The sequence below is a fragment of the Tigriopus californicus genome, chromosome 1 (assembly GCF_007210705.1).
Source record: "Tigriopus californicus strain San Diego chromosome 1, Tcal_SD_v2.1, whole genome shotgun sequence".
NCBI lineage: Eukaryota > Metazoa > Arthropoda > Copepoda > Harpacticoida > Harpacticidae > Tigriopus > Tigriopus californicus.
In genome coordinates, this window is record NC_081440.1 from 11,829,866 (window position 1) to 11,848,976 (window position 19,111).

At 43.0% G+C, this 19,111-nt stretch overlaps 2 protein-coding genes across 5 annotated transcripts; one reads left to right on the forward strand and one right to left on the reverse strand.

Moving 5' to 3' along the window:
* The first annotated feature begins 8,135 nt into the window (after window positions 1–8,135).
* LOC131887317 (transmembrane protein 184B-like) lies at window positions 8,136–18,203 on the forward strand. 4 transcript variants are annotated; one of them, XM_059235900.1, is made up of 11 exons: window positions 8,136–8,672; window positions 8,891–9,169; window positions 9,254–9,419; window positions 9,953–10,211; window positions 11,840–12,009; window positions 12,089–12,342; window positions 12,417–12,501; window positions 12,813–12,992; window positions 13,394–13,498; window positions 14,365–14,612; window positions 18,054–18,203. In XM_059235900.1, exons 2-10 carry the CDS (start codon window positions 8,942–8,944, stop codon window positions 14,607–14,609), a joined length of 1,692 nt encoding a protein of 563 aa, XP_059091883.1. In that variant the 5' UTR covers window positions 8,136–8,672; window positions 8,891–8,941; the 3' UTR covers window positions 14,610–14,612; window positions 18,054–18,203. The 4 variants fall into 4 exon arrangements, with proteins under 4 accessions (XP_059091883.1, XP_059091897.1, XP_059091891.1 ...); XM_059235914.1 differs by lacking the exon at window positions 12,813–12,992 and having other exon boundaries at window positions 8,137–8,672; XM_059235908.1 differs by lacking the exon at window positions 13,394–13,498 and having other exon boundaries at window positions 8,141–8,672.
* A 361-nt stretch (window positions 18,204–18,564) lies between these two features.
* On the reverse strand, window positions 18,565–19,105 carry LOC131887404 (prosaposin-like). Its single transcript, XM_059236005.1, has 2 exons — window positions 18,938–19,105; window positions 18,565–18,860 (listed from the first exon to the last, which is right to left on the reverse strand). Exons 1-2 carry the CDS (start codon window positions 19,085–19,087, stop codon window positions 18,708–18,710), a joined length of 303 nt encoding a protein of 100 aa, XP_059091988.1. The 5' UTR covers window positions 19,088–19,105; the 3' UTR covers window positions 18,565–18,707.
* Between the last annotated feature and the right edge of the window lie 6 nt (window positions 19,106–19,111).

Consider the following 19,111-nt stretch of genomic DNA (forward strand, 5'->3'; position numbering starts at 1 on the left):
GGAATGAATTATTGCAAGTTTGTTACTTGTAATTTCGTTTCTAATGCCCTGGCTATCTATGAGTAAGAAAATGAACAGTCTAAACTTCCCTTTGAAGTAAAATGATTTTGTCAATGAATCAATCTGTCTAACAGCATGTCTTCTTCCAAAGCAACACAAAATTCAAGTTTCAGAATGATACGAATAAGATAGGCTTAAATATTTTGAGCAGTTTAGGGGCTGCTGCAATTCGAACCTTAAACTACTTTAGTCTCTACTTTAAAAATGCTTTTTCTGAAGCATACACGAGAAGTTTTCATGTTTATCCCATTTGGCATTCTTAAGAGAACACTCGAAAATACATTGCAGCCATTTGATGGCTTTTTTAAAAGGTTAAAGTTTTATTTCATCACATTTTAGTCTCATCTCAGTTTAAACGTGGAATGCCAGACAGGACGATAGACTTCTAGACTGGATGTCGGCCCTGTCTGGACACTGGAAAGGGCGGTCTCCTGAGAATTGATCGCAAACCTGTTTATTGTTCTGTTTAGCCGATCGAGTGGTCGGTTGTCCCACATCCAGCGTCTAGAAATCTTTGACAGGACACAAGCAATGGACGAGGGAAAATCTAAGAATAATGTTTGGCCTCTGTGTGCACATCTCCATTGAAATTCGTGCAAGCAGATGGAGAAGAAGTCCCGGGAAGTTTCATATTGGTGCTTCGGATTTCGTTTTGCTCTTGCTCATGTTCTCCACATGTTAGGTGTGGATGTTAGGATCCACGAGGTCAACAAGACTGTCCTCATGGTTGATAACATCTTGCCGGTATATTCCACCTTAGATGTGATGATTCTGGGCATAGGCCAGCCGGCCGTTTGACTCAATGTGTATCATATCGCCGTGCTCGCATTCAGGTTGGAGAGAAGTGGGTCTCTGGGAGGATATATTTTAAGTACCAGGTTTCCAGCAGGATCAACTTTAAATCCATCAATGACATTAAGATCCATCTGCAGCCATTTCATGCAAATCTCATGGCAAAAGTTGCACTAATCTGTTTGGGTTTGGTTGGCCATTGCACCTGATTCCACATTTGCGTTCTTCCTGAAGCAGTACATGGAGTACATGGCCCAAAAGTAGATGAAGGAGGTTATTTAGACAAGACACAGCTAGTTGTTCCCTAAAAATGAACCCTCTCTGATGGACTTGCTACTCCTGCATGCAGCTTAGGAATTGCTTCTGATCCCATCAATTCCCTTGAGTGCTGTGACATTCCTTTGACCGAATGTCATAACCTGAAATCAAACTATATTTAATAATAATTATCTTTATTGCGACTCTTGGTCATGTCATGGCGTAAAAGTAACTATAAAATAAAATCTGATGTATATACATTATACAAAATGGTAAAACAAGAAGAATGTCAAAAAGGTAAAGGCAATAAAATAGTTGACTAGAAAGGGATATCACAATGAGTATGACTAAAATTGGTTCAATGCACATGAAAAAAGGTAAGAGGTGAGTTGCAGCCCCGCTAACTCATGCAGTAAAAAATACAAACATCTTTAAAGGGTATCACAATACTTCAGGAATAAATTGTTCATCTAATAATTCCTTGATTAAATCTGGCATCTTAGAGCGTGTCCTGTTGTTATTACGTTTGTTTGTCCGCACCTAGATGAAGCAGAGGGCACTGTCTTCCTCAGTGAAAATGGCTATTAGACACTAGGGCTGTACTATAGAGCCCTATTAGATAACATAGCAGTATAGAGTTGGACCAAAAATCTACGAATTCAAGTGTTTGGTTCTTGCATTGCCAAAATATGATCAAAATGTCCATATTATTACCCACGATACTGAAAGTGTCTAAATATTTACATTTTGAGAAAATGGCCAAAATATTTAAAAGAAAAAAAACTTTTTATTGAAATTAAATGTTTTAACCGCTCTAATCTTCATGATAATGGGGAGATCTTCCTTGAGTCAACATCATGTGCAATTGTTTATCAACAGCCAGATCGTTCTTTTCAGTCTGTAGGTTATTTTTCTTTCCTACTTCCTCCTGGGAAGGGGCATCATGAACCTTTGTCTTCAAGAGAGAAGGCCCATCCTTGTCACAGAGATCATGATCCCTATCCAGGAATGAGAAATCATTATAAGCCATTTTTGACCAGGTGGCAGAAAATTGTGGCAGAAGGTGGCAGAAATTGCTTCAAAGTGGATTTTTGCCAATGAGGATATAGCTTGGATGAGAAATTATTAAGAGTCATTTTTGACCACCTGGCAAAAAGTGGTGGTAAAAAGTGGCAGAAATTCCTTCTAAGTGGATTTTTGCCAACGAGGATATAACTTGGATGGGAAATTATTAAAAGCCATTTTTGACCACCTGGCAGAAAATGGTGGCAAAAAGTGGCAGAAATTCATTCAAAGTCGAATTTTGTCAACATTGTCCCTGTCCCTTTGGATTGTATCCTTGGCAGGCTCTTGACCTTCAGGCATGTCAGGAGTGGGACTTTTCAGTAGAGAGGGCCATTCGGATTCACTTTGGGGATGGGGTGCTGATCAGGAATGATAAATTATTAAAAACCTATTGGATCACTGGCAGAAAATGGTGGCAAAAAGTGGCAGAAATTGCTTCAAACTGGATTTTTGCCAACAAGGATGTAGCTTGGTTGGGAAATTATAAAAAGCCATTTTTTACCACTGGGCAAAAAATGAGGGCAAAAAAGGGCAGAAATTCCTTCAAAGTCGAATTTTGCCATCGCTGGTGCTAGTACCTTTTTACCCTCTGGCTCTGCTTCATTGACCAGCGATCCCAACAGAGTAGGTTCGTCTTTCCTTTGGATGACCGGAGTTTGAGTACACTCGTTCAATAAGTGGCTCTCTTTGAAGCACCTGAAGCACTTTCTTATCTGTGCGCGGTGGGTCCCTCAGGCCTTTATTCCTTGGATATTTACATAGTCAGGGATCAACGCATCTGGAAGAATAAGGACTCTAAAATTCCCATTAGAGATCCAACTGAGACAAGGGCTGTAATGTTCACCCTAGACCTCTTCCACAATAGATAACTTGATGTGAGCAAAACTAGTCGTTACATCTGCAAGGTCTTGCAAAGAAACATCATCTAGTATATTCAAAAATCGAAGAGGAGCAAAACGTTGAGCTTCCTGCACTGTAAATTTCCAAGATTTCTCCACATAGGACCAATGAAATTCAAATTGGTCCCCGAACCTTTTCTTCACGTTCACTTCATGATGAGTCGTCAACCTGATAGTGGTAGAAGCAGCAATGGCAAAATTAGATTTTGAAGGAATTGGTACCAATTTTTGCCACCATTTTCTGCCAGGTGGTCAAAATGGCTTTTAATCATTTCTCATCCCTGGGTAAAAGATCCCCCTCTTAGGGTTAGGATACCAGATATTTCACCCTTACAAAATTTCAACTCATTGAAGATAAAGTCATCCATTTCCGTTGGTGAAAGATAGCCCCTATCCACGTTGCAAACAAGATCCATGTAAACATAAGGAAATTTCTTGATTCCTTCCTGTCCATTTTCCTTCCTCAAAGCATTTGCATAAGATGTACTGATGAGATGATGAGAACCTTTTCAAGCCTGATACATTTTGATACAACGCTTGGTTCAAGCCTGCTTGACAGTGGCCATAACGCCTTTGGTTGCCTGAAGGGGACAAATCCACTGCCCAAAGGTGCCTATCATGAAACTCACATATGTTCTATTTCTTTATTCTACAGGGTGGGTTTTATAAGGTGTTACAGAATTTGCTGTGGCAAAAGTGACTATATGCCTAAATCATTTACTTTCAAAATTGATGCCCCAATTGCCAAAGGCAATCACTTTGCATTAAAACCCTTGTTGAACAACAGCTTTTGAAGGATTGAAGCCAAGGTTAGCAAGTCATAGCTAGGAACAGTACAGAGCGTGCCAATGGTGAGGCTGACAGTGGGTGTTTTCTGTCAATATTTTTGGTCAAGAGGAACCAATTTGACTTATCTTTCTTACACTGAAAGGGAGTTCATCGAAGAGCCTAAATCCAGAATCTAGTGTGTTTATGGCAATTTCCAAAGAGGCATCGCATGCTTTTGTTTGTAACACTTTATCCAGTCCACCCTGTATGTCATGCAACCAATGCCCATTTCTTTTGATGTGGTCAAAAAGATTTGATTAAAATTACACTATTGTGGGAATAAGCTTTCTAATGATAAATGGCGAGGCCTGGTTGGTTCTTTTCTAATGTACAGTCTTATTTTTGGTCAATGATCATGCTGTAAAAACTATCAAAGTTCCTCTTATGCAGTGTGACCCAATACAAGAACCACTGGAACATATTTCAAAAACATATTTTCTTGCCACTTCCATTTTGACACATGAAGCTAGATTAATTTTCATGTTTTCTGTGCCATGGGCAAAGCTAAACACAATTTATATATACGTATGAGCACATTTGAACAGTTGTGACATGTAATTTTATTTAAAAAGCAGAGCTTGATCAATTCACTAATTAGTCATCAATCACTTGGTCAAGTGGGCTGATGTTTTGATTGCGCACGATGGTCGTCGTTGGTCCATTGACCTGGGATCAAACATGGAGCACATCAGTAGTGGAGTGGAAAGCTAGGTCAAAGATCAAACGTCTTCTAGCGAGGTTTTGTAGAGCTATGCCTTAATTCCTGATCAGATGCATTCCCGCTGAGAGAGTGCGCAATGAATTCCATCTTCATCTTCAAGCACTTGATTAGGAGGTAACACAAAACTGAAACGTCTTCTAGCGAGGTTTCAGAGAGCTTTCCACTTTTCTACTGCCGTACTCCATGGATCAAAGCTATGAAAATGAGGTCAGTGCCGTAGCGCGCAAGTCAATTGCCTGCAACCATGACAGTGACCCAAAGATCACATTACAACTAGATGTCGCATTGGCCCGACCTCAGTGCAGAGGAAAATGGATTTTGTATCAACAACTCTGTACACCAAAAAAGAGGAGGGCGACTGCCTGATCAGTACTAACGACCAACAATCACCGGGTCTTCAACTGACGGAACCAGTGACAAACTCCATCAGAATCCGGCCACGCTGGCCAATGAAAGAGCATGAGTCACTGTACACCAAAATTTATGTACCAGCTGATGAAGGCAAGTGTTAGCATTTTTCCTCGCGCTATGCGAAGTCTAGTCATTTTATGGTCTGTGCAATGACCCTAACAAGCCAGCGTTCAATAATCATGGGTGGTTGGTCTGGCTTATCTCTTGATATCTAGTGTTGATGTAAAAACTAAGTCACGATGCCAGGACAACTTTAGAGTTATCATATTTTTGCATCAGCCATGTTTCCCCTCATTTTCCCCTTAAATAAAAGTGTGATTCGGGCAATTTCGGATGCCGCTCATATTTTGTTGCTGAATCAATCTGTTCTTTCGTCACACTAATTGCTATTTTCGTCAGCAAGTCTTGATGTAGACACTTCAAGCCAATATTCCCAATCAACCCTATATTCAAGGACTAGCTCTGTCTGCCACCTCAAATTTGTTGGTAGACCAAATATGATATAGAGATTGAAAGGTAATAAATAGACAAATTATAGCCTTTCATTTTAAAAGTAATGGGGATTACATTCCCTGTAGCAGTTATAGAAGTCCGTGAAAAAACAAAAAAGAAAGAAAAGGTCATTTGAGCCACCCTCTTCATTTGTAATGAATAAAGAAGGCGTGGCGAATTTTGAAAGATTTGCTGCACAGCACGGCATCGCTTTGGTGGTTAAGTAAAGCCACGACTGAATCAATTGCTTTCAGCTAGCAACTTTCTTAGCTTCATATTTTTTAGCGATATTCTGAAATTAGGGCATGTTATGTGATGGACGTTTAATAAAAATGTAGTGTGGCTACCCCGATTCATATAGTTAGGTAAGCGCTGGTACCATACATAACTTCATATATAGGTCAATCAAGGGCGCTGCAATCGCGTTTTCGACTCAGCTGTCACTGGTGGGCCAAATGTTTCATTCGTAGTGAAGCTACTTAGGACAACTAGGGTACAAATTTGAATCGTTGACGGCTCGTCCAAATTCAGAGTAGAACCCCTAATACAACTCCTTCTCAAGCAATTACTCTCGTCTAGCAAGCTTCATAAAACGGGTTTGAGTAAGTTGTCCGACCACATTTTTAAGAACGAAATGTTGAAGAGGTTAAAATGGGGCTCAAGTTAAAGTTTTCATCCATGTGGTGGAAACACTTAACTGAAACCCAAGGAACAAGTCTGGGTTCAGTCTGACCTCCACAGGTGTCGGAATTACCTTTATTACGTAAAGGCAAAACCATGTTGCTCACACTCAAGCACATTGTTGGGAGATTGAAACGAAATTCTGAGTGCCTCATCATTGCGTTGCAATTTCGGATACGTTTTGTTACACTCGAGATTTTCGAGATGTGTTGCTAAACCAGGGCAATCAATAGAGTACGTGATTTACTCTACTAATGTCCGAATCTTTTTTTGACATGTTACAAGTATTATGCCCCCAAAAGCATGTTTTTTTTTATTATTCTACCGCTCTTTCTACCTGTATATTTGTAAGATTAAAAAAAATTAAGATTAAAGAGGAATAAAAAACCTTTCATGAGGATAATTCAACTTGCTTGAAGCGAGATTTCACGAAATATCTGTGTCCTTTTTCCACCAGCGTCAGCTGACCTGAAAACATGCTCATGCTGTACAGCTCCTGTTGAGCTTAAGCATTCTAGTTATGGTTTTCTATGGCTGGTACCAGCAAACAAACTTGTCCGCCAATGCCAGTGATAAAAATTGGCGTTTCAAACTGGTTTTAATGAAGCTGACCTTTCCTTTTATAGCAATGCGAAAGAAGGGTCAGCTTCTCAAAAACGTGTTTGAAGCCCCAAACTTGCATCCCTGACCCTATTACCTGCAAACAAACAAACCTGCCAGAGCTTGCCTAAATGTCCCCATATTCAGTCTTTTGTGGAAGATAAACACACAGCCAACCTGTACTGGGCATAGAGTGAATTTGTCACTTAATACAGTTTCCTGGCTTGTTGAAGCGAACAGCCCTGGTAGTGATTTTTCATGCCCGTTTTGGCCTACGTGGGAACTAATTGGTTCCCTTTATTGAGGAATGACTAAAGCCATGAATGAACTGACATCTTCATTTGCCGAAGAAATTTGAGAGGAAACATATTCTATTGATCAGATGAGAAGTTACTACACTTGATCCAGGACATTACCTAGATTGTTTATTGGATGGAGTTTCACAATGCAAGTAGTTGGTGCACACTTTTAGCCTTAAAACGTATGACGATGTTCTTGAAATTATTTAATGCGTTTCGTAAACTCAACACACGAAAACTTGCTTCACACGAGTCCTTGGTCACGCTTCAGTCGTGGTAAAGTTTTCTTTTGATTTCGTACCATCATGTAACGTATGTCCTTGAGAAACAAAATCCCTACCTTCAGGTCGTATTGGCCAATATCGAGTCAGTCATTGTTATTCATTCCAACATGATAACGTCTCCAGAAGAGACCAAAACAATGTTTAACGTCATTCAAAAAAAGTTATCACTTTGGATATTTTTTTAAAACTTCAATAGTTCCTAGATACCCCCAAAGAGGGCGCTCTACTTAGAAGCAGGTTCTCTTTTAGGAAGCTGTCGGTGGCTCTTCTTCCATTAAGGGCTGCCAATTTGACCGATCATCATTCTTATTTGACGTAGATCATTAGGTGGAGAAACCGGAGAAACCCAATGCCAAGGTAATGTTAATTCTTGTGCACAAGAGAAGATTATGCATCAGGGCCAAAACTCTCTGAGCAGGAGAAATGACACAAGGTCAAGAATTCAAGCCCACATCTTCGACAAGCGTTTCTTGTGTCGAATACTGACCCCCAACACAGCCATCGAAACCTTGACATTTTCAAATTTTTGAACCTAACGACTTGACACCATCATCAGCACAAAACAAATCATCATCCTTTACTCACTATGCGATGCCTGATCTGACCCTATCCTGGCCAGTATTTGGGCCTCTGTGCTCCTCATAGCGTGGCAAGCCTGGTGAATCGTCATCAGTTTTGGCTTTGAGGCAGCAGTGTAAGAAAGGAAAGAAGTGTTCGTGTGTTCCGAGTGTTCAACAGGGATCGGGCTCATCTGACACAGAGGGGACGAGTGTGGAACGAGTGCCTTCATCACTTCCTCCTTTCCCTCCTGTGACCCATCAGGCCCGTGTTCTTCCGTCTGGATCCACAATCATCTTGGTTCTCACTTCTGACAAGACTAACGTGTGAGTGAGTGAGTGGCCTTCATTCCCACCAACCCTTGGTCCTCTGGGCTACCTTTTCTCCTCCCCCGACCATCCATCCCTGCCCGTGTCCAGCTAGGCCAGTCGTCCGGCCCGTCGGTCGGGCTCGGCCTTGAGTCTGGCCTCTGCTGGGCTGGGAACACGAGCACTCTCGCTCGCCCGCTCGCTCGCTGGCTCGCCCTCAGGACCCGTCGTCGACGTCGTCGTCCTCACTGAGACAAGCTAGATCAGGAGAAAGTGGATCTGGAGTGGCGCACGCCAGGCCAAACCACCACGGCAGCCTTCAGCCTGTTCGCTCCTCGGCCCTGTTTGGGATCCTCCCCCTGTTTTCGCCTCCCACTACCCGCTACCCGCCCTCTCAACCGTGAACGGGCCTAGAGGTAGGTCAGGGTCAACCCGTGGTACAACATTCCGGATTAGAAGCTAGTGCCCGCCCGGAACCCGGTTCCATATGGATCGGTGTGCAACAGTTGAAGGCCACGGGATGGTGGAGCCATAGTTCCTCCCCCCAGCCTTCCATTGCTCAGGGCTTAGGAATTCGGAAGCGGGATTGGTCGCATTCTCATCGCTTATCTTATCGTTGTATTATTGCTCATAGTTGTCGTCATTCCATCACTCCCTGAAAAATCGACCCGATGGCCATCTGACCATGACTGACGCGCCCCCCACCACCATGACGGGATCCGTGACCACGAGCCTACCGGACACCACCTTGAACAGCCTGGCGGGTGTGGCGCCGCACCCGGACGGGCCCGTGATCCTGACCAATCAGAGTGGCGTTCGGCCCGAGTTTGACTCTTCCTTCTTACAACATGCTTCGGGTCAGGGCATTGCGGGCGTGTTCGCTTGGGCGGCCATCTTCATCACGTGTCATCAGGTGAGGCAGGGCGTGACCCGGGGGGGTGTTTGGGGCGTGGCAGAGGCTGGAAATTGATGGTGATTTTGTGTGGGTGTGTTTCAGATCTATCAGTACTTGCGATATTATACGAATCCGGCTGAGCAACGCTGGATTGTCCGGATTCTGTTCATCGTGCCCATTTACGCGTTTGAGTCCTGGTTGAGTTTGGTCTTCTTCAATGATAAGCATTTCTACGTCTACAGTAATGCCTTGCGGGATTGCTATGAAGGTAAGATAGTGTTACAGGAGACCAGGCCGATTACGGTGGATGAGAGCATTGGAAAAGTTACTTTTGGCGCCAGGAAATCGTGGTTTGAAAATCTTTATTAGAGAACTGGTTTTGGTTTCACAGTAACGTCTACGACAATCGGGTACATCATTGAGGTTTACGATGGCAGCACGTGGGAAATAGACAGAGTTGCTGGGGACCGAGGAGACTGCGCACCATAAACTTTCTTTTTTTTTTTTGACTACTTGATAACCCAGGTTAAGTGGGTTATCTAGTCGTCACTAGTGTGTCGAATTTATGAGAAACCTCTTTCTATGTATTTCGATTATTTGGGAATATTGATGTACGCCAAATCTTAGCCTGCTCAAGCAACAGTTCTTGTAGGGAGTTCAATTTGAATAAGAAATCCAATATGATATTCCATTCAGTGGAAGCAACAGACTTATCGGACTTTTATTCATACGGTAATTCAAGGACATTGGATAATTGAAGACAAATCGATAAACTCAATGGTTGTCATTATTGAATTTCAGCTTTTGTTATCTATAACTTTTTGGCTCTCTGCTACGAGTACTTGGGAGGCGAAGGCAACATCATGTCCGAAATTCGAGGAAAACCCATCAAGTCCAACTATTATTATGGGACGTGTTGTCTGGCCGGACAGTCTTACAACATTGGATTTTTGCGTTTCTGCAAGCAGGCCACACTTCAATTCTGCGTCATCAAGCCCATCATGGCATTCATCGTCATCTGGCTCCAAAGCTATGGCCTCTATGAAGACGGCAATTGGAGGTAAGACTATGCCAACGAGTATTATGAAGTCACAAAGCAGTGGTTCATTCGCCCTACTTTTCATAGACTTCTAAGGGTTTAAATGTAACAAAACCAATCGGACAAAAAGGCTCAGATTAATAAGAATTCAAGCAATAAATGCAACAAAGAAGCCAAGTTTGATCTCATGAATGATTAGACAAAGAAGAATTCAAACAATAATTGCAACAAAAGGGCCAAATTTGAATTGCTAAATGATCAGACAAATAAGATTTACTTTGTGACCCACGTGTGACATGTTGAGCAGCATCCAAATGCGTTCTGCTTACTCAAATAATATAGAATGACTTTTAGGGCATGTGATGGGTTTGTGAATGGATACGGAAAGTGCCATTCTGAAAAATAAATTCCAAAGCAGGAGCAATGATTTATTATTGCAATAATCGTTGGTACTAATATCTTGGAAAATCAGTGAGTTTACTTTGCGTATCGGTGTAGTGTCCATGTTCAAATTTGCTGCCCCTGGTTCGTATCTAGGCTAACCAAGTGTGAGCATTTTTGCGGTATTTAAATTACAGCACAAGTCTGTTCGTTAACATCTTAAATGGGGGAGGTTGAGGTCATTCCCGAGGATGAGGTAATACTTAATGTTGGCTTTGATAACGGAGCGGGAAAAAAAAGCCGAGCGAAAGAGGCGCCATAGACTCCGTAACAAACAAATCAATGTATTTTGTACCAATATGTTAGAATCCAAGTTGGCTAGCTATGCTGCAGATTGTTTTAAGGAAAATGATTAATGATGCTATGCAAAATTGTTCCAACAAACAACCTTTTTTTAGACTGTTTCGAATGTCGCCAAAGCACTCACCACAGAATACTCAAGTAATAATAATTTGATAAGTGTACATAGACAAATGTCTTCAACGAGTGCCAGGCACAAAACATGATTTCACCATCACTCGAAAGTAAATCTGATCACACATAAGATATGAATTTGTTTATCGATAATATCCAGGTATCAAGGGTTGGTCTGGAATGACTTGCCGGAAGTCATCCAGGTCTTTTTGAATTTGGGAAGGGGATTTTCTCCCGCATTGATGACCCTCAAGGAGGCGGGCATTTGGTTGAAGAGTCTGGGGTCTTTTTCAAGAAATAAGTGGCACATGAATGATGTAGTAGCCGCATTATTTTTGTGGTTCCAATGGGTTTGGATACATGTAACACGTTCATTATTTCGGTGGACAGAATTAGTGCCCGTGTTATGAGACAGCTTATGGATACACCTAAAAATATGTACTACGGCATACTGTTGGGACTGTCTTCTTTGCACACTTTGCAGGCGTAGATGTCGAAGTCGATCTCAGTGTGTACTGATACGAGTACATGTTTTCTTAAAACCCAATCGATTTAACAACACAACTACCATGCAAGGCACAATTATTTAAAGCAATTCACGTCTGGTTCGATTCTATGTTTACGCACTTGAAAAATGACGATTGATGAAGCATGTATCAGTTACTAATGCAGACCAATATAAAGCCTAAAACTTGTCAGGAATCACGTCAAATTTTGACCTTTTTCATCACAAATTACATTGCCACATATTGTTACTCTACGAGTGAACGAGATAAAACTTATTTCTATTCCAGGGCTGATATGGGATACCTCTACATCACGGTCATCTACAACATATCCATTTCCTTGGCTCTCTATGCCTTGCTACTCTTTTACTACGCCACGAAAGATCTTTTGCGACCCTACGACCCTGTTTTGAAGTTCTTTACGGTCAAGTCCGTCATTTTCCTTTCATTCTGGCAAGGTAAATCGATCACTTTACCGTACCAACCATATTTAAAGACCAATGGACCGCAACGAATGTTTCTCCTTGTCCCTTCCAGGTGTTGTCCTCTCTGTTTTGGAGCAATTTGGCTACGTCCTTCCCATGTACGGCGAGGATGGAACCACGGTTGCATTGCCTCCAGGTGCGGTCTCCGCTGGATACCAGAACTTTTTCATCTGCATTGAGATGTTCTTCGCTGCGATTGCGCTTCGCTATGCATTCCCTATTAGCGTCTACCTGAGTGAGGGTTGCGCCGGAACCGAAGGGTATGGGCGTTCCGTGACCATGCAAAGCATTTCATCTTCACTCAAGGTGAGATCTTCCATTCCAAGGTGGATGAGATGAGTGATATGAGATGGTACCTTGAAATATCTCTTGTTCATTAGGAAACGATGAATCCGCGCGACATCATGACAGATGCGATCCACAATTTCCACCCTCAATATCAACAATATACTCAGTACAGTTCAGGTAGGGATCTCGATGCGTTCACGAGATAGGATTTCCTCCCTCTTTTTCTCCTGGATGTCGCATAGGACTGACCAGTTTTGATGCTCGCCATTCATATCTGAATCGTTCGCCAGCTTTTCAATTTTTGCCCTTGACTCCTTAAAAACCTCATGGATACAAATTTGCTCTCAATGCCAACAATTACACTCTAAAATGTTAGCATGCTTTTTTTTCCTTTGAATGTCCCCGTTGTCCAACCTGAGTTCTCGCCCTTCCCTTGGTTCTAACCTTGAGTTTTCCCATCTTTTGACATATCCACCCCCAATACACAGATAATCGTCGATTCAACAATGGCCATAACTCACGGGCTGCGGGTGCTTCGATCCCCACGGTGGATGATGTGCACCCACAAGAAGTGACCTTGGCCATGGCAGCCACAGGCACGACTCAGGAACCAGGGATCACCAGTAATAATGGAGTGGTGCTTAAGCCCTCGCAATCGGACCTGGAAAGCAAGTATTTCTAAACCTCGACCTTTGCCTAACCCCCCTTCTCACTGCACTCTTCCTTTCACTGATGCTATTCTTGATACTGATGGAGAGAGGGAGCTTTATGCATTTTCTCCAGCACACCTCCTTCAACCTCCTCCACCTCACCCTCCTCCTTTACCCACGATCACAATCGACTGTTACATACTCTGAATTTTATTTCCAACACAATAAACTTGCAGTAGTTTGTTTTCGTCCTCATTTTGCATGATATCTTTGGTTGTTTCTGGTTCTGTCCTTCCTTTGATTTGGCTACAATATCTTGACTCCGCGGTAAAGCATTCTTTAGGTACTCTACATAGATTTGACTTTTCCTCTCTGTTCTTTCTCTCCTCGCTGCCAATGCCCTCGTTCTCTGCTTCCAGCCTCCTTCACGAGATCCTTGGCCGAGCGAGGTCTGGTCTCTGATTTTGGATTTGATGGGCATAAATCCAACGATCAACAGTCTGGGAATGTTAAAACACAACAGGGTGATTCGAGTTTGATGAATTGTTCTTCCATTTTTTTGCACACTTTTGGGAACGGATATTTTTGGGTTTGGAAGCAAATATTGACGTGTTGGATTCGATTTGGATCTGGTCCAACTTGCACCTGCTTGGTTCTAAATTCTCGGGCACGGATTACTACTCACCAAATAAATTGGTTATAAGTTTCAAAAGAATAAGTTAATGTCGAGTGAGGTCGTATGAAACCCACCCCGCAAGGTTCTTTTACGGAACTAAATAAAAAGCACTCTTTAAACCTATATAGCTTGAAGTTATTGCATTAATGAAGTAACGTTATGAAAAAAATATGATGGAAGGAAACGTGCTTTTCAAGTGCTTTTTGGCGATTTTTTTTTAAATTTCAAATCTTGAATTAGATACTCACTTACGATTAAGGAAAACCTTTTTCTACTTTAACTGCTATCAAAATCTAAGGGTTAAAAAAATCCGTCGATGTTTCTAGCAATATTACTCGTTTGATACTTTACTTGAGAATTGACGTGGGCATACTTCAATAAACTCTATCTAGATATCTATCTAGAATTAAAACTTGGTTTCTAATGTTTAAAGCCTGCACTCAATAACTGTCTCTATTTATTAAATGTGTTTGCTAGAGCCCAAGTATCCCTTTTGAAGCCTTAATCTCAGGCCTCAAAACGCGACAACATGGAGTGCACAGAAGTATCTTGATCACCCAATAATCTCGTGTCGTAACACGCACCTCACATCATACTTAATCGTAGTTTTTGACATGATACGTCGTGGTGGTGGTGTGTTAACGCCGTTATGTATATGTTTATATTTTGTAAAACATGACTTTCACGCTTTATTTTTCTGTATTCTCATTTTAGGTGGAAGTCGACGTCATCAGCGGAATGGATCCTACGGCGAAGTTCCGGCTGACCCGATGGCCACTCCTTCAACAGCCGCATATGCGGCAGCTACTGGCCCCAGTAGCGGAACTGGACGACCTATGGCAACTAGCTCTGCGGCAGCAAATGCTCGGGCGACCGTTTCTGGATTAATGCCCAAGAACTCGAAAGTGACCAACAATGAGAAAACGTTGCTGTTATCCTCGGATGACGAATTCCAGTGAAAGGTAAGACAAAGAATGTCCACTTGTTCAATGAGAATAGTTTGGAATGTCCAGAGTGTTACACGGATACAACTTTATGCAATCCTATCATACGCGCTAATTTACACTCTTGTTTGACAAAGGCAAACACGTCGAGTTTTTGTTTAAATGAGCTTAGATCATTTTCAACAAATATGGGTGGCGCCCTTGAGCTAGATATGATTTATTTGCTGATTAAGAAATCACGTTTTTTCACGAGCTCCATTGGCTCTCTGACAAGATCATGTTGACGGGGGATAAGATGGATCGAGCAGAATTCCTCGAATCTTGGACGTATTTGGACAGAGCTCACTTTCTTGGTCAAACTTGAACTGATTTTGAAGTCATCATAGGGAAGATGTCATTGCTGGTCTCTTCGCTTTGGGACTCCAACTGGCCCATTCCTCGGATAAGATCAGGACGACTTAAAGTGAGATTAGGCTCAACACCTTGGCCCAAAACCGTGGGAGGGTCATAGCTAACAGCCGGGATTTTACGCTCATTAGGCGTGGAGGTCAAGAGGGACTCATGGAATATCCGTGGTGGGCTTCCAGAGGGTCGAAATGTGGGTCTCAAATACACCCCAAGCTCGGGGTCGTCTTGCAAAGAGGATAAAATGGGACTAGGAGGCCGTCTAGAGGCGGGCCTCACTTCAAGATACTCGGAAGGCTCCCCCTGGGGTCGGCGTCGAGAATTGGTCCCTGGTAATATGATCTGATCTGGAGGAGGTTCAGGTAGTCGTCGACTCTGAATATCTTGGATCTGATCCGCCCATTGTTGCACATAATTTTGTCCTCGTTGACCTCGACTAGACAATGTGGTCATATCGGTCACGATTGACATCCCAGGGTCGTAGGTCATAGATGTGGCACTGAGACGATGGCTCCTTACCAAACTTGAGTCGTTGACCACCGAGCCTTGATTTTCGAATCGCTTCTTCAGCTTGATTTCTTTAATCTTGTAGATCACGCCGGTGCAAAATCCAACTACAGCTAAGCACCCCAATAGGACAAAACCCACGATTATAAGCTTGCTTGGGCCCTGTTCATCTACCCCAACATTTGCTCGAGGGGTTCGTGCCGCTTTGTTAGTAGATTCATTGGAAACGGAGGTAGAAACTGACGCATCTGGTTTTTCCGTGACAAGTTTTGGTCCCACCGCTGTTTGAGCGACCACTGTATTCGAATATAAACTCGGAAGATCAGCGTCATGGGCAAACGTCTGTACCTCGACGAAGTAGAGGGTGTCGGGTTCGAGCCCGGAAATGGTCCAGCAAAGGGGTTCATTCCCTTCGACCACTCTCTTGTACATGCAAGTATGCTCTATGGGGACTTCGATGGGCTTGATCCAATGAATAGGGGCGGGTCCAATGGTGTTATTGACCCCGTACCGTAATTTGTACTTGATGACCCGCCCAGTGGGCGGATAGGGTGGATTCCATCGCAAGTGAACTGAAGATTCTACAGCTGTCATGCTAATGTTGACCGGAGGATCTGGCCGATCTGCACTTTCAGTTTTGGCCTTCAAGGATAGACCGAGGTTACTATTATATTGACCTTCAATGGTTTGAGCAAAAATGCGGAGTTCGTAAGCCGTGAAGAACCGCAGTCCCTCGGCATAGTATTCGTGAAGAGAAACAGTTTTATTCCAAAGCGGTTCTTCCTGAACAACCCATGGATCCACACCCCAAAATTCGATTCGGTATTGGCCCAATTGTCCATTGAAGAACTTGCAATCCGCGTTGGCGGGAGGTTCCCAATAAAATTTGATGGCTTGTGACAACGACAAGGGAGAGGAATCTGAGAATTGAGGTAAAACTTGAGGCACGTCGGGATTGGTTTCCACCTCAATAACAGATGTGGCCACGCCCCCCGTTTTTAGCAGGGCCACAATTTCGAAGCGATATCGCGAGAACGGATAAAGACCCGCGATTCGGGCAGTTTTCTCCGTGGTCTCTTTAATCTTGGCGTGATACGCATCATTTGACTCGTCCAGACAGGCATTCCATTTGAGATGCTCGGGGTAGACTTTGAATTGCGTGAACTTATCTTGACATTGTTTGTTCACCTCCCATGTCAAAATCACGACCGTGGGAGCCTCCAGGCCATGACTCACTTTCTCTATAGTGCATTGGACATCAGGCGACTGGTCAGCCTTGGCAGATAAAAGCACGTACATACACAGGATCAGGATTTCCTGGTTGGCCGACCTCTTCTTCATTCTACGTCTCTTGGAGAACACATTGGAATGTGTTTTGCTCGAAACGTCCATGTCTCAGCGACACTTCTCTTCTCTTGAAACTCGACCCCTTTTACTATTGCTCACTCCTCCCCGTCAATGATCCGTTTGAGCCAGTCGGACTCTCATTGATTGTGGATGTGTCGTCAAATGGAGGTCTTGGTCACTCTTTGTTTCCTCCATACAAACAATTCTCGACTCCAGTCCTTGTTGTTGATGGATCCAAATGAGTTCATTTCAAAATGGAAATCCGTGCTCTGACTAACTGACTGTAAACACTTGACATGTCTGGCATTCCCCTTTGAATGGAGATTTCCCAACACTTGTACTCCTCTTGCCAACTTGATGATGCACCAACAATGATAGATTTAGCACACAAGTGATCCGATCACTCAAAACGATTGAGAACATAGCATATAACACATCAGCGGAGAGTGTCAATATCGAATAAAAAGACCTCGTCGCTGCGGTAGTCGCTATCTACCACCAAGCTGAATGCCAAAGCCTCCACTTGAAGGAAGGAAGCGAGTCACTCCGTGCTTCAGGCCAACGAGCCACGGATCCTCCCAATGCTGACCAAACAGGCCCTCAATGCCATATCAGCCCGATCACTCCCCGTACCAAACCGAAGGAGACTCGGGTGCTGCGTTTTTCGGTGATTGTATGGTAACAAGGCGAGTTGTAAATGGAAGTTCGTCATTACACCTCAGGCACCATTGGACGACTGACTGGAAGACTAACTTGATGGCGAGTGGTGTGGAGACCTCGTGCCAAAGGTAGTTCTCGGTCATAGTAGTAACCAAATGAGGTAAAGATATGAGGGATCGCTGCCCTCACTTGAGACTCCGGTTTTCATACTTTGATGTGATGACTAGACTACTGGGCGAGCAATATATTAAGACAAGGAGCTTTAAGGTGCCTTTGTCGCGGAATCATGGTCATAGAAGGTTTTGCTGATGCGTTTGTAGTTCATACTCGATTTCTTGCTTTAGCCAATGTGTCTAATGCGTTGGATCATTCCTAAAATACCACAGGGGGAGATTGAAGTAAAAGAAGAAAAAAAAGAATCTACTCGTGTAACTTCTTCATATGGAATGAATGGCTTTGTTGTTGTGCACAAGAATACGAGTTTGAACATTGACTAAAAAAACTAACCACCTTCCCTTTATTTTTATTTTTTTGTTTCAGACCCGTTTCATCTCGAACTCGGTTTTTGATGGTGCATTCCAGGAGCGAGATACTGACCATTTGACTAAAATTTCTGTTTTGAAAGACTATCTGGAAGGTGAACTGATAACTGCTACATATTGAAAAACAAATATATTACCCTATTGCTTATCATGGCGCTTCATGTTCTTTTTGTGAATCGACGCATTGTCAACTCAACGTGGCCAAGAACAATGACTTTCTGATTTGTTGTATCACCCTGAGATTTTATTCATTTGCCACACATTTGATCCTTCAACGGTTGCTGAGTTATGCTCGAATATTCTCTCTCAAGTGATAGTCCCATAATGTACGAGTTCAAGTAGCCTCTTTGTTTTGCAACATCCATTTTTTTTTAAATGTGAAAATCACGTGTACCCACGCCAAAAGCCAAAAGATGAATGTGGTATTCAATGTAACGATATTGTGTTAAATCCTATTTTAAGATGACTTGAAACGGTTGGAAATAAAATATAACCAAAACGCCATTCGATCGCTCTGTTATTGTGACTTTTTATTCGGTGTTCTGAATGATCACGAGAAGATGGCGAGCTCTGTAAAAATCTCCTTATCGGTAAGTAGTATCACATCATTCGGCATCTCGGCAAGATCTACACCACGGAAGTGAAGATCGGTTTAGGCATCGCAAATTCCCAAGCCCTGGGGTCCGCAAAGGAGACTGGGAGAGAGGTTCTCGTTGACCAGTTGGTCAATGATTTGAGGTCCATACTCTTCGATGAAGTTACGGCAAATGTCCTCCAAACCAATGATGCCAAGGGGAACGCAGATCTGAGAGATCAAGGAATAAGCTTGGATTGGAACGTGTTCCTTTGTTAAATAAAGTCCATCAAAGTTTGGCAACTCACGTTTTCCAAGAATCCAAGGATGTCTTCCTCAGTGGTGTCGTCGGTGATGAAGTTGTCCAAGTCTTGGATGAGAACCTGGCAGACGTCGCAGAATACGTCGATTCTGGCCTGGCTCAGAGCCTTCATGTTGGAGTGATGAGGCACGGCCATGGTGGAGGCCACAAGGGCGAGCAA

What these genes read in the sequence shown, in the direction of transcription:
- LOC131887404 (XM_059236005.1), bottom strand. Translation starts at nt 19,087, where the DNA reads ATGGCCGTGCCTCATCACTCCAACATGAAGGCTCTGAGCCAGGCCAGA. An exon ending in TCCTTGGATTCTTGGAAAAC is followed by an intron (nt 18,861 to 18,937) that starts GTGAGTTGCCAA and finishes TTGATCTCTCAG; the next exon opens with ATCTGCGTTCCCCTTGGCAT.
- LOC131887317 (XM_059235900.1), top strand. Translation starts at nt 8,942, where the DNA reads ATGACTGACGCGCCCCCCACCACCATGACGGGATCCGTGACCACGAGC. An exon ending in GCATTTCATCTTCACTCAAG is followed by an intron (nt 12,343 to 12,416) that starts GTGAGATCTTCC and finishes CTTGTTCATTAG; the next exon opens with GAAACGATGAATCCGCGCGA. An exon ending in CTCGCAATCGGACCTGGAAA is followed by an intron (nt 12,993 to 13,393) that starts GCAAGTATTTCT and finishes CTCTGCTTCCAG; the next exon opens with CCTCCTTCACGAGATCCTTG.